At 39.5% G+C, this 12286-nt stretch overlaps 1 protein-coding gene and 1 long non-coding RNA gene across 2 annotated transcripts; one reads left to right on the plus strand and one right to left on the minus strand.

Moving 5' to 3' along the window:
- Positions 1-167: 167 nt before the first annotated feature.
- tram2 (translocation associated membrane protein 2) lies at positions 168-12180 on the plus strand. Its single transcript, XM_050058618.1, has 11 exons — positions 168-374; positions 3486-3549; positions 3774-3883; positions 6174-6290; positions 6462-6520; positions 8416-8500; positions 8672-8742; positions 8869-8973; positions 9150-9293; positions 10980-11137; positions 11361-12180. Exons 1-11 carry the CDS (start codon positions 255-257, stop codon positions 11435-11437), a joined length of 1110 nt encoding a protein of 369 aa, XP_049914575.1. The 5' UTR covers positions 168-254; the 3' UTR covers positions 11438-12180.
- Positions 3897-6166, minus strand: LOC126398952 (uncharacterized). The gene is made up of 3 exons (XR_007570836.1): positions 5686-6166; positions 5545-5577; positions 3897-4429 (listed from the first exon to the last, which is right to left on the minus strand). It is a non-coding gene; the product is annotated as an uncharacterized LOC126398952 (long non-coding RNA).
- Positions 12181-12286: the final 106 nt, after the last annotated feature.

A 12286-nucleotide genomic window follows, 5' to 3' on the forward strand; every position in this document is an offset into this window, starting at 1 on the left:
TTATGCCATCAAAGGATTGTTTTTCAGTGTTTTGGAACATTTAAAACGTGCAGTGCTGTGATCACTCAGGTTGAAATGGTCTTTTGTCAGCACAGACTGAACTTATTGTGGAAATGGCCTCAAAGAAGGTATTTATGGCACTCGCCCTTTAAGAAGTCGCGCATGCGCATACCAGTGAGAAAGTTAACTCCTGAACTTCGTAGTCAGAAAAATTCTGATTTATAAAATAGCAGGGAAAACACCATTGGGTTGACATGGCATTTCGCCGAAGGAACAAGAGTTACCCTTTCTTCAGCCAGGAGTTCCTAATTCAAAACCATGCCGACATCGTCTTCAGTTTCGTGATTTTCATTTTGATTGGATTGATGTTTGAGGTGAGATGAACTCAGATTCTCTTTTCTTCCCTCGTCTCACTCAGCTGTTTTAAGATGGCAAGCCTGCTGCATATTCAAAGATGTAACTCGGTGCGAAGTGGAAGCGTACTAAACGTAACGAAATCATCTTTCTGCTTTGTAAAAAATGTTTTGCTTGCTCTACGTTACTGCATCTTAGCTTTTATCAGTTGAATCAGTTCCGCGGATATGGTGGCTGACTTGCTGCAGTTTTTTACAAGTTTTGTGAACAATGAATGTTGCTCTGTTCACAAAGTAGCAACGTATCATTTTAAACTGAGCCAACAACTTAAAACTGACAACTGCAGGATATAAACTTCGACTTTAGCCGTTTATTGCAACGTTAACGTTAGCTTAAAACGTTATGTTTAAAGTTTTCGTTGTCTTGCTCGTGATACTTTAATTTCAAAAGGAGTTTCGTAAACCGGGATACAGTTGAGAACACATTTGCTGGCGTAGACATAAGTTGTTACTTAAAAACAACAAAGTGTAACGTATTTCCTTCCTAAATTTACCCTTTTGGCAAAGTCTTGTTCCAGTTTCCAGCAAAGACAAACCGCTGCAACATTTTGATTCCAACATTTGTCAGTTAGCGAAGAGAACCCGTTGAAATAGGAAGTGAAGCGTTTGAGGCCTTCAAATTAAAAGCATCGCCGTTGCTTAGCATGGGATTCCAGCGGACGTGTGACAGTGAGGGGTTATATTATGAAAATCTTAAACGGAAGCGATATGGTTTTCGTCGCGAGCTCGACAGTGGTAGTTAACTGCCACGTCTCAATCTTTGAACCGCTGCTGCTGGCTCTCCGTTGGCTCTGTCTCTCTAAAGACTGCTTTGACCTGGAGGAATTTCACATTAACAGACAGTGACTGTATTAATGAAATATTTATTAGCTAAAAGCTTCTGCTGTGTGCCCTCAAACAGACTCACCAGGCTGCTGCTCAAGGTTTTAGCAAAGTTTCAATCCGGAACACTGGTTTAGGTCACACAGCTGGCCGAGTAAAAACTAAGTAGGGGATTTCCTTCATTTTCTAGTTTCGGCAAAAAAGAGAACAACAGGGCTAAAGCTGTTCTTGAATTTGACACTTTGACAGGTCACCTGTGGCCTCGGCGCGCAAGGAATGACTGGTGACTTGTTGCACTGTGGTGTCCAAGCTGGGGCCAGGGGTCCAACAGGGTCCCTTCAGGGTGACTCTTCAAGTCATATCACTACAATGCTTCAGACAAAATGTTATCAAAATCCAATTATGTCCTACTTATATAAATAAATGATGATGATAAATGTGAGGGCCCACAACAGATGAATGGCGTGGGAAAGATATCTGAGACTCAAAATGGCATATCTATCATCTTTCATAATGTTAAATTCACTAGTCGAAAAACAAATGAGTCAACTGACAACAATTTGTATTGCTTAAACTATTTATCAAGCATAATATGCGTGCTATTTTCAGAGTCTTGGCTCCTCACATTTGAGGCTTTGCTGTTTTCCTCATTTTGTGTGTTGTATATTGAACATCTGTGGGTTTTGGACTGTTGGTCTGATAAAACAAGCAACCTCAAAATGTCCCCTTGGACTCTGGGAAATGATTTCTTTATAGAGCAGTGATACTCAACCTGTGGCCCATGGGCCAAACCAGGCCTGCGATAGGGTGCAGGGTGGCCCGCCAATCATTGTCTAAGTCCGACTTAATTGGTTCACACTGGGATTTTATTTTGTACTTTGAATTTAGATGAAGTGGCAGAGTGCATAAAAAGCATCAAAACAGAGCTTTATTTAAAAAACAAAAAACCAAAAAAAACACAAGCGCAAGGAGAGGATTCCCCCGGACCCCTGGACAGAAGCCTAGGCTAATAAAGCAGGATTTGTACTTGTGTGCCAACTCGATACGCTATAGCATCACTGTCACTCTGTAGTTACACCTCCAAAACACTAGTTGGCGGCGGGGTGATTCTGTGAAGTGCCATAAAGTTTAGTTCATTCAAAACACACATTTCCCCCACAAATACAACATACTATTGTTTTTAGCACAAGCCTATGGCGTTTTACATTGTATAAATTAGCCTAGGGGCTAGCAGACTTTTCCTCTACTCATATGAAGCCAGGGACAACGGCAACATTTAACAAAGGTAACGTTACAAAATTCGGCTCCATTACCGCTCACAAGGTTCACAGACAAAACAACTGTCTTATACTAAACATGTTTTCCAAACAAATATAACATGCTAACGTTATTAGCACAAGCTTATGGCATTTTACATTGTATAAATTAGCCTAGCGACGAGAGGAGATTTCCTCTGCTCATATGAAGCCAGCATAAATCTCACACAGGACTTAAAATGCTATTTTTGTGGAGGCTTTATTATTTACACAATTTATTGTTTATTATCGAGGCTTTATTATTTACACAATTTATTGTTTATTATCTGTGAAATTAAAGTAAATAAAAGCTTTGTTTCCACTGAGGGAAATGGTTTCAGCTCATAAAAATAGACAGGAGGTCTGCGTCGCCACAACATGTAGTTACACTTCTGGGGCGGTGCACGTCAGGCTACGGCGTAGGGTATGGCGTAGGCTCTGTATTGACATAGATCACAATGAAAATGAAACAATTGAAGCTGAAATCACCAGTTCATTGAACGTAGTCACAGTTCACAGACACATGTAACAGGGGCCTGCAGCTGCATCAAAAGTGGTTTCAAGCCAGAAAGGTTGGGAAACATTGTTTTATTGAGTTTCTTTGTGAGGATGCTGTCACTGAATAATTTGGGAAGCTCTGTAGCCTCTTCCACATCCCAAGTCAATACAAGCCTTGTCATGCAAGACAGATTTCTCAGCAGTGCTACTTAAGGAATTCAGCTCCCAGCAGGTTATTATGATGCCACAGTGGAGGATTGACTGACAGTGTTATAAACAACATTATATATTCTGAAAAGCGAGGACTCTCACTGGCTCTCTTATCTGCCTCACACACTCACAAGCACACACAGACACCTGTTACAAACACACACTTATACTACGATGATACTTTGATGACCGGCCTCTTGAGGTTCACTGAAATATGTTGCTAATTACTATCTCATCTAATTTCCAGGCGACAGCCAAGACGGCCATACTGTTCATTCAGCCTCAGTACAATGTCACCACACAGTCACCAGGTATGCAGAGCAGTTCTTATTTAATGTTCATTTTCACAGTCTATGACTTATCGACACATTTTTAACTCGTACAGTTCACAGTTTCACTTCTGCTGCAGCTGTTCCTTCATGTTGCGTCATATTACCGGCACTGAATAGTGATCACAGAATAGGTTTACACTGCTCCAGGATGTTTTAACAAACATGTGCTGCGTTTGTGTTTGACCTCTCCTATGTGTGCTTAGAGGGCGAGGTGACGTTGTACCATTACGGATGGAAGGACTCCGCCACCATCCTCTTCTATTTCTTCATCGCCATCATCCTCCATGCGGTAGTGCAGGAGTATCTTCTGGATGTAAGTACTCAGCACAATGCAGCAGTCAGTCACAAGAGGAGGCGTAGCTAATGTCACACACAGAGGTCCTGCTATACTGTGTTTATACTGTCAAGAGTGAAATACATAAAAAGGTACTGTATAAAATATATATACTATAATAACAGCCTAGAATGAGAGTAACCCTTTATTTTACTGCACCATATTTTCTTAGGAATTTTCCTGTAAAAGATATATGTATAACTTGGTACTATTTTGAGTTACTTTATCCCCAAGTAAATATCCATTCATTATTAATTTATAATAGGAAACTCTATCCTCCATGTTGGATTATATGTACACCGACTGAAAGACTCTCTAGTTTAAGCTGAAATTAATTTGAAATACATAATTTCTAGTGTACAAATTCAACACTGTCTCTATGTTCCCCATAATTACTACCAAATTCCAAGGAACTTTTTGGAAATTGTTTGGCCTGGGAACACCTTGGGGTCCCCCAGGAGGAGCTGGAAAGCATTGCTGGGGAGGGGGACATCTGGGGTGCTCTGCTTGGCCCGTGACCCGACCCTGGATAAGAGGATGCAAATGGATGTTAGGAAATAATTCAGAAATGATGGACCCATAGAAATAAATATTATTGAAAGGAGTCATCAGCAATATTATTAATATTATTAGGTACAGACATGCATTACAATATTCCATCAATAGTAGGGAAAATGAAGAATCAGGGATCATTACAAAGTCTTAAAATACATTGAATTAATTAGTCTAAAAATAAGGCATTAATCTGTATTAAAATGTCTTAAATGAATATATATATATATATTATATTAAAATTCTTAAAAATGCTTAGACATAGAATTTTATGATTTCTTTTCTGACATTGCAGTATAAAAAATTTAAAAATGATTGGTGACTTTTAAAAAAGAAATTACTTACCAACTCTCTCGAATTAATGACTTCAAGAAGTCATGTTTTACATTACAATAAATATTTAGGCAAAATGGTCTCTAACCCAAGTAACTCATGTCAGTTGTTTTTTTGTTTGTTTGTTTTTTAATTTTGTTCATTCTAAAATTGCTCTGAAATTTAATCTGAGTGGCATTAAATGAGCCATGAAAAGTCTTAAAAGGCATTGAATTCATTTATCTAAAAATATGGCCTTAATCTGTGTCAGAATATCTTAAATAAATATTTTTAAATTCTTAAAAATGCTAAGACATACATACATATTTTATGAATGATTTTTTGTGACGTTGCATTGCAAAATCTCAAAATAATTGGTGACTTTTTAAAAAGAAATAATTTTTTGACTCTTGAATTAACGTCTTCAAAAAGGCATGTTTTATGTTACAATACATATTTTTTAAATTCTTAAAAATGCTAAGACATAGTGTTTTATGTTGTTTTTTTCTGATGCTGCATTGTGAAATCTGAAAATAACAGGTAACTTTAAAAAAATAAATAAAAATAATGTACTGACTCCTGCTCGAATTAATGTCTTCAAAAGGGCATGTTTTATGTTACAAAAAATATTTGGGCAAAATTGCCGTTAGCCTTTAGTAACCGAAGTCAGTTCATGCATGTTTTTTATTACTTCACTTTAGTTAATTGTAAAATTGCTCTTAAATTTAATTGTAGTGGCATTAATATAGCCGTTAAAAGGCTCGAATCCTACTTACCTTAAGCTGTAGGAACTCTTGTAACTTTTGAATCTGGAAAAAAAAAATCTCTTTAATGTCTCATCCTATTTACCTTTTACTTAGCAAGGGTATGCTATTTGCAAATATATATAAGTACCATACATGGAAATGTATACTTACAGTGTTTGCATCCTGTTGCACTCTAATATTTTAAAACAATTCTGTTTAAATGTCATTTAAACATAACATGAAAAACTACAAGAGCAGCAGACTGCCTGTTTTCCAGACTAAATGAGCGAGGCTGCCATCGCTGCCGTTCTCTCAGGGATAGAGTTATGGAGACAGGAAGAGAGAGACAGAGCAGCATTTAATCCATCTGAAGGTATGAGTCCTTGTGTCATTGTTTAGAAATAGGCCAGCCAGGAGGAACAAGGTTTTATTTTAGCACCATCGCCACGGTTTCCGAAGTGTCTTGAAAGGAATACTTCTTCAGGGGAAGGTTTTCAGCAGCAGCCATAAATAGTGTCTGCTGTCTTTTCTTGTCCCAGTTATGTGTATTACTGCGGCACTTCCTTGTGCGTGACAGTTTCTCAGCAGTCAACGAGACAACCCATTATGATGGCTCCAAGCTGCATTCATGTGATGCTTTTCTATTGTTCATGTTGCAGAAGGTGAACCGGCGTCTCCACCTCTCCAAGAGCAAGAATACCAAGTTTAATGAGTCGGGTCAGCTGTGTGTGTTTCACTTGGTGTCGAGTGTGTGGAGTTTTTACATCCTCATAACAGTGAGTGAGATTTTTATCATGTGGTGTTCAGTAACAACTTCCTACTCAAGGAAATGTCACACACATACTCTTATCAAGGACAGCTCGTGTTTTTCTTTCTCACTTACACACACACACACACACACACACTCACTAAAGTGCTCTTTTCTCTGAATTTTTTTTTTTACACAGGAAGGATATCTCTTACATCCCAGCAGCCTCTGGGAGAACTATCCCCATGTACACCTCAGGTATGACTGCTTTGCTCTATCAGTTGTATATTTACATAAAAAAAAATCCATATACAGTTTTAGCGCTGCTCAGCAAGATACACTTAATCAACAATACATATATATATTTTTAAAAGTATCCACATATACGCATTTTTTTGTAGAACCACATGCCAGGGCTGCTACTAGAGTTTATTTTCATAAAAAAAAAGCCCCTCAAAATGTCCAAAAGCCTGAGTCAACATCCAGACGTCTTGTTTTTCCGACCAGTAGTCCAAAAACCAAAGGTATTTAGATTGATATCATAGAGGACTGAGAGAATGAGCAAATATTCATATTTGAGAAGCTGAAGCAGTGAACTTTTGGCATTTTTGCTTTATAAAGACAAATGTTAAAACACCGCTGTATTTTGTGGAATGTGTTAACAGATATTTTGGCTGCTTTAGAGTATGGTTAGGTGGCTTAAGCTTTGAAAAAGTCACATATAAAAGTTCTTAATACCTCTTTTAAAGCTGACGGATATTGCTAACTGGTATTCAAAATGTTCAGCTCCTTGTCGGAGAAGTTGTTTTGAGATTGCATTATTTTGACTACCCCAGGGCTGGTTGGAACAGGGGCAAAAAATAACTGGGCCCCAGTATAGATCCCTGCACAACCCTACGTTAGTGTAGTTACAATTTGATTAAATACAAATTCATTTAAGAAGGTAAAGTACATACAGGTCAGCTGCTAGGAAATACAGGCAGGGTGACAACATTTTCAAAAGTGGGCCCCCTCATATACACCCGTAGAGGGGGATCCCTATATATTTTTACATGTCTTGCAATATAATCCAATTAATCATGTTTCCACATGTATGTTGTATCTACTTGTATCTACTGTTAAGACCTTATTTTGAAAAGCAGAGGTAGGCACATGTGTCCTGGGCTGAAAAATGCCCTCCAATGAATGAATAGAGAAAAGTAACATCAAACATTGACTGAGGAAATAACTGCTTCTTCATTTATTCACCGGTCACCTGTACCCTTTGATCTCAGTCTTCTCTGCCTGTTTTTATAATACACGGAACAGTGTAGCACTCACTTCCTATTTACAGATTCTTGAATTACAGCCAAACAGTGCACTTAAATATGTTTATAAAAAACATTTCAGGTGAGAATCAGGCAATACATTAATATAACCTTGGTTTGGATTTGATCAGCGCTACCTAGGTTGACAGTTTGATCTGAGTTTGGTCTGCATCTGAGAGAAAGGGGCGAGTCTCTCTCTCAAACCGCTTCTATACTCTTTGTGTCCGTGGTGGCGGCCATACAAAAATGTGGAAGTACGATCTATAGTTCAAACACAGCCCTACAGCTAGCAAAAATCTGCTGGATTGTTATTAGGCGGATTTTAGATGGAAGAAGAGCAGGGAGATCTGGGTGCTTGTAAGATAGAGCGAGTTTACCACAGTTAATTTACACATACCTCCCCACAGTGTTATGACACAAAGCTGGTTGAAAATCAGCAAAGTATCCCTTTAATATTGACTAAAATATTCACAATTAAAACTAGATTTTGAAACAGGGCCATCTATAAAAATGCAGGCGCCATCTTAAAGCCCTTACCAACTCAGATTATAACACACTTAGTAAAGTTTTGAAAACTCAAAGCACTACATAATAATTGCCACACAGTCAGTCCAGGGACTTTTGGACCCCCCGTTGCTTGCTTTGGTCTGTTGGTAATCCATTTTTGGATTATTTGTCTGTGTCTACTCTTAACTGGGTTTATTTTTTTTAACAGTTGTACAGTCATTGAAAACAAATCAGAGCAGGAATGTATCACTGGGGCAGCTGTGTAAATTTTACTGACTCTCTCCTCCTTGCTCTTTCTCCTACTTTCCCTCTGCCTGTCTGCCTGTGTGTGTGCTCTAGGTTTCAGGTGAAGTTTTTCTACCTCACTCAGCTGGCCTACTGGCTCCACGCCTTGCCGGAGCTCTACTTCCAGAAAGTACGCAAGGTCAGTAAGGAGGCCCTGGGAACTGGAGGAGTTCTGGAGTGTGACTAGATAAGCTCTGGGTGTGTGTGTTCCTGTGTCTGCATGTGTGTGCATTAGACAGAGAGTGAAGAATTAAAAGCTCCAGGATATAAAAATTACAGTACCTTTTGCAAATGAATGTTTGTTTTACAGGAGGAGATTCCTCGTCAGCTCCAGTACATCTGCCTGTATCTACTTCACATTGCTGCAGCCTATTTGTTAAAGTAAGCATCCAGCAAAAGGACCTTTTTTTTTTTTTTTACTGTATGTGGTTTTCATTGAACCTTATATGGATGTGTTATTCTTTGTCACCCAGTCAATCACCTGCTTCTCTCTTCTATCTTGTGTAGTTTGAGTCGTGTGGGTCTGGTACTCCTCTTCCTGCAGTATGTGTCAGAGCTGGGCTTCCACATCGCTAGACTATTTTACTTCACTGATGAGAACCATCAGAAAATGTAAGTAACCTCACTGTGTTTAGTGGTTTTCACTTTTTTGTCAAGCTTTCATTGCTGTTGACTAGACTACTTTCTTAGCTACTGTGTCATGTGCTTTTATGATTCCGTGTAACTTTCTATATTATTATTGTCTTATTTCTTTATTGACCACATTGTCGCTGTGTTGTGTGCTTCAGGTTTGACCTGTGGGCAATCAGCTTTGTGTTTACACGGATGGTAACTCTGACCTTGATGTTCCTGGCTGTTGGGTTTGGTTTGGCTCGTGCTGAGAACCAGGGGCTGGATTTGGAGATGGGCAACTTCAACACTGTACTGATAAGGTAAAGACCTCTGGCCCATCATCTGTGGATAATGATTCATTCTGTGGCACTGATATTACTTTTTATAGCTACTGTGACAACTTTATAGTCAAAATACACTTAGCGCCCATAAAAAGTGTTGACTTTTTAATGTTTTTATTGTTTTATAACACAAATTCACAGTGCATAGAGCCAGGAATTTTGACACTGACTGACACTGGGTGATTTCAAATCCAGATTTCACTATACCTGTAGTTACAATTATATTAGGCCGCGCAATAATCAAATATCACCATGTTTTGATCAAATACCTCAATGCTGATATTGGGATGATATTGTAGGGTTGAGTATTTCACAAAATATTTACACAATGAGATCTCTGATAAATAACCATCATTAATGAGGATCAGAGTCCTGCATGGGTCTGACTTAAGAGACCTGCTACCAAACCGGAAAGGCGACATGCATTACTGCCCCCTCCCCACCACCCGAACACCATCTACGCATATGGCCAATTCAGTCAGGAACACTCGGGCCTACATAGAAAACCTTCTCCACGAGCCTACATGGAAAGCCTAAGAGAGAGCACACCTCTCCGCCCTTCCATGTACTTGCGTGGAAAGCCTTAAGGCAAAGAGGTCACACCTCTCTGCCCTTCCATGTGCAAACAAGGAAAGCTTGAGGCAGACAACAAACCTCCCTGCCCTTCCTTGCGCCTACATGTAAAGCCTAAGACAAGGAGAGCAGCAGCAAAGACAAACAGAAATGACACTGAAAAGTCAAACAGCATGAAAAGGAGGAGCTGGGGTGGAGGCGGGTTGCAAAGCAGCTTGCAGAGGAAGCAGCAACAGTAGGCAGGCCAGAGCAGTTTAAATGGGGCGCCCTGAATGAGATTCGCCAATTGGTTGCATAGAAATGAATCATGTGATCTGTCAGTTCCATCAATCAGGCTGTTTGAGATCAGCTGATGTAGCTGGGATGTGAACTGCGCTTGACATAGTGTCCCGCCTGAACTAACCCTATGCTTAATTTAGTTCCACTACCCAACCCAATGTGCTGACACAAGATTCGTGGCCAGACCCCAAACCACAATAAAACTGGAAATAAAATTAAGGCCACTCGGGAATCACCTTTTTTCATTGAGTACCTGACCTGATGCAGAACTCTGATGTGGTTATAATGACTAAGTGGGTAAAGGCAAATAACAGAACAGCTAGATCAATTCATTTAGGTCAGAAAGTTACATCACTTTCCTGTAATGCAGAATTTCAAACCAGGAAAAGACACCATGATGTATTATGATATCCAAAATCTAAGACGACATCTTGTCTCTAATTTAGGGCTCAGCAATATATCAATATATCTCTTTGTATGAAGTATTTGTGCTAGGAAATATATTTTGAATTTGTTCCGTATTTTGACTATTTACCTTTTCATTTTAGTGCTATAATGTCTGATAAAGTGTGATAGGAGCACTCTAAAGCAACAGAACACAGAAACAAGGGGAGCACACTCAGGTCCCCTTGTTGTCCAGGGCAACCATTACTGTCATACCCAGAGAAATAAAAAAACATATTCTTCAGACCTCATTTCAAATCCCCACACACCAGGATCAGGAAGTAATTGTATAAATTTGGCACGCAATGTCAGGTCCATTTTCCAAAACACACAATCGCACTAATCTTCTTGCCTCGGGGCCCCATTCAGGATGACTGTTCTACTGCTGGTATGTTTGACCCAATCTTGGCTACTCTGGAAGTTTATCCGCTTCCAGCTGAGGCGCTGGAGGGAGTTCAGACACGAACAGGCTGTTCGCAAGAAGGCTGCCGCAAAACAACCCCTACGGCCACTGAAGAGAGACTCACGTGAGTATAAGCAGCCGCTCAAACATGTTTCATAACACTGTCACCATCTCCTACGGTTACAGAAGAGTAAGGCACTGTTTCATAACATTATACTTATCAGGAATTTGACTTGATACCTTTCTTAAAACGTGTTTTTTCCCACCATCGTTCTGTGCTTTCTTGATATCTGATATGTGCTTCATTGGTAGAGACCCTGACTTCTCCCCTCTGTCTCTCCTGCTAGTTGGTCACCATGAAAATGGAGTTCTTAAAGCTGAGAACGGAGCCTCTCCTCGGACCAAAAAACTCAAATCCCCCTAAGATAACACACTGACTGGCCTGAACAGTGGCCTTAGCCGCGGCTAAGGTTTCTCATCAGCACAACAGGAAAGCTGGCGGCCACTGGCCACCCAGCCTCTTGTTGAGTATGTCCTGAGATGTTACAGGGACTCAGTCGCTACAGACTTAGGCTTGAATGCTGGAAAATGAAATCCAAGGAAATCCCTCGAGCCCAACAGACATTTACTCTTCTCATCATATCAGTATTTTTTTATACATCCACGCAGCCTGCTATCCCACCCTAAGGAGCACCATTGTATGCAGAATGATTTAAAATGTAAAGTGAACACAGTATGCAGCACACATTACTGTGTGTGTCAACTATGAATGTGTTGATGCATATCCTCATACATAAGTACTGTATTGGTTGTAGCGTTGTCTGATATGTCGCAGCTGTTTTCAGCTCTTGCCATTGAGCCGGCTTTTGCTTGTTTTCTAGTCTGGTCCATTGGAGCAGAAAAATGTTACTGATGATATGGTATGATATCAGCTTACTGTATGCTGGCCCTAACAATATCCCTTTACCGTGTCAGGGAAGGGATTATGGCCAATCAATAGAGTGGGCTCCTCCCGATTTATGTCTGTTTAAAATCCTACATTCGTCACTGGTCACTTAACAGATAAGCATCAAGTATGTATGTTGGATATTACCGCATGCCATTCCATTTTTTTTTCTTTTAATTGTTTTGTTAATTACTTTATTAAATAATGCAAATTTTCTGAAATGCTGTGACTGAAGTCATTTTTCTGTCTACAAAGGGTAAAACTTTAAAATTTTGGTTCTTAATAATGTTCGAGTTTGGATCAATGAAAAATGCTAAATTGCCAGTT

This window comes from Epinephelus moara, chromosome 12 (assembly GCF_006386435.1).
Source record: "Epinephelus moara isolate mb chromosome 12, YSFRI_EMoa_1.0, whole genome shotgun sequence".
Lineage (NCBI taxonomy): Eukaryota > Metazoa > Chordata > Actinopteri > Perciformes > Serranidae > Epinephelus > Epinephelus moara.

Coding starts and splice junctions, on each gene's coding strand:
- tram2 (XM_050058618.1), top strand. CDS start 255: ATGGCATTTCGCCGAAGGAACAAGAGTTACCCTTTCTTCAGCCAGGAG. Junction 3,550..3,773: donor TGTCACCACACAGTCACCAG/GTATGCAGAGCA, acceptor ATGTGTGCTTAG/AGGGCGAGGTGACGTTGTAC. Junction 6,291..6,461: donor GTTTTTACATCCTCATAACA/GTGAGTGAGATT, acceptor TTTTTTACACAG/GAAGGATATCTCTTACATCC.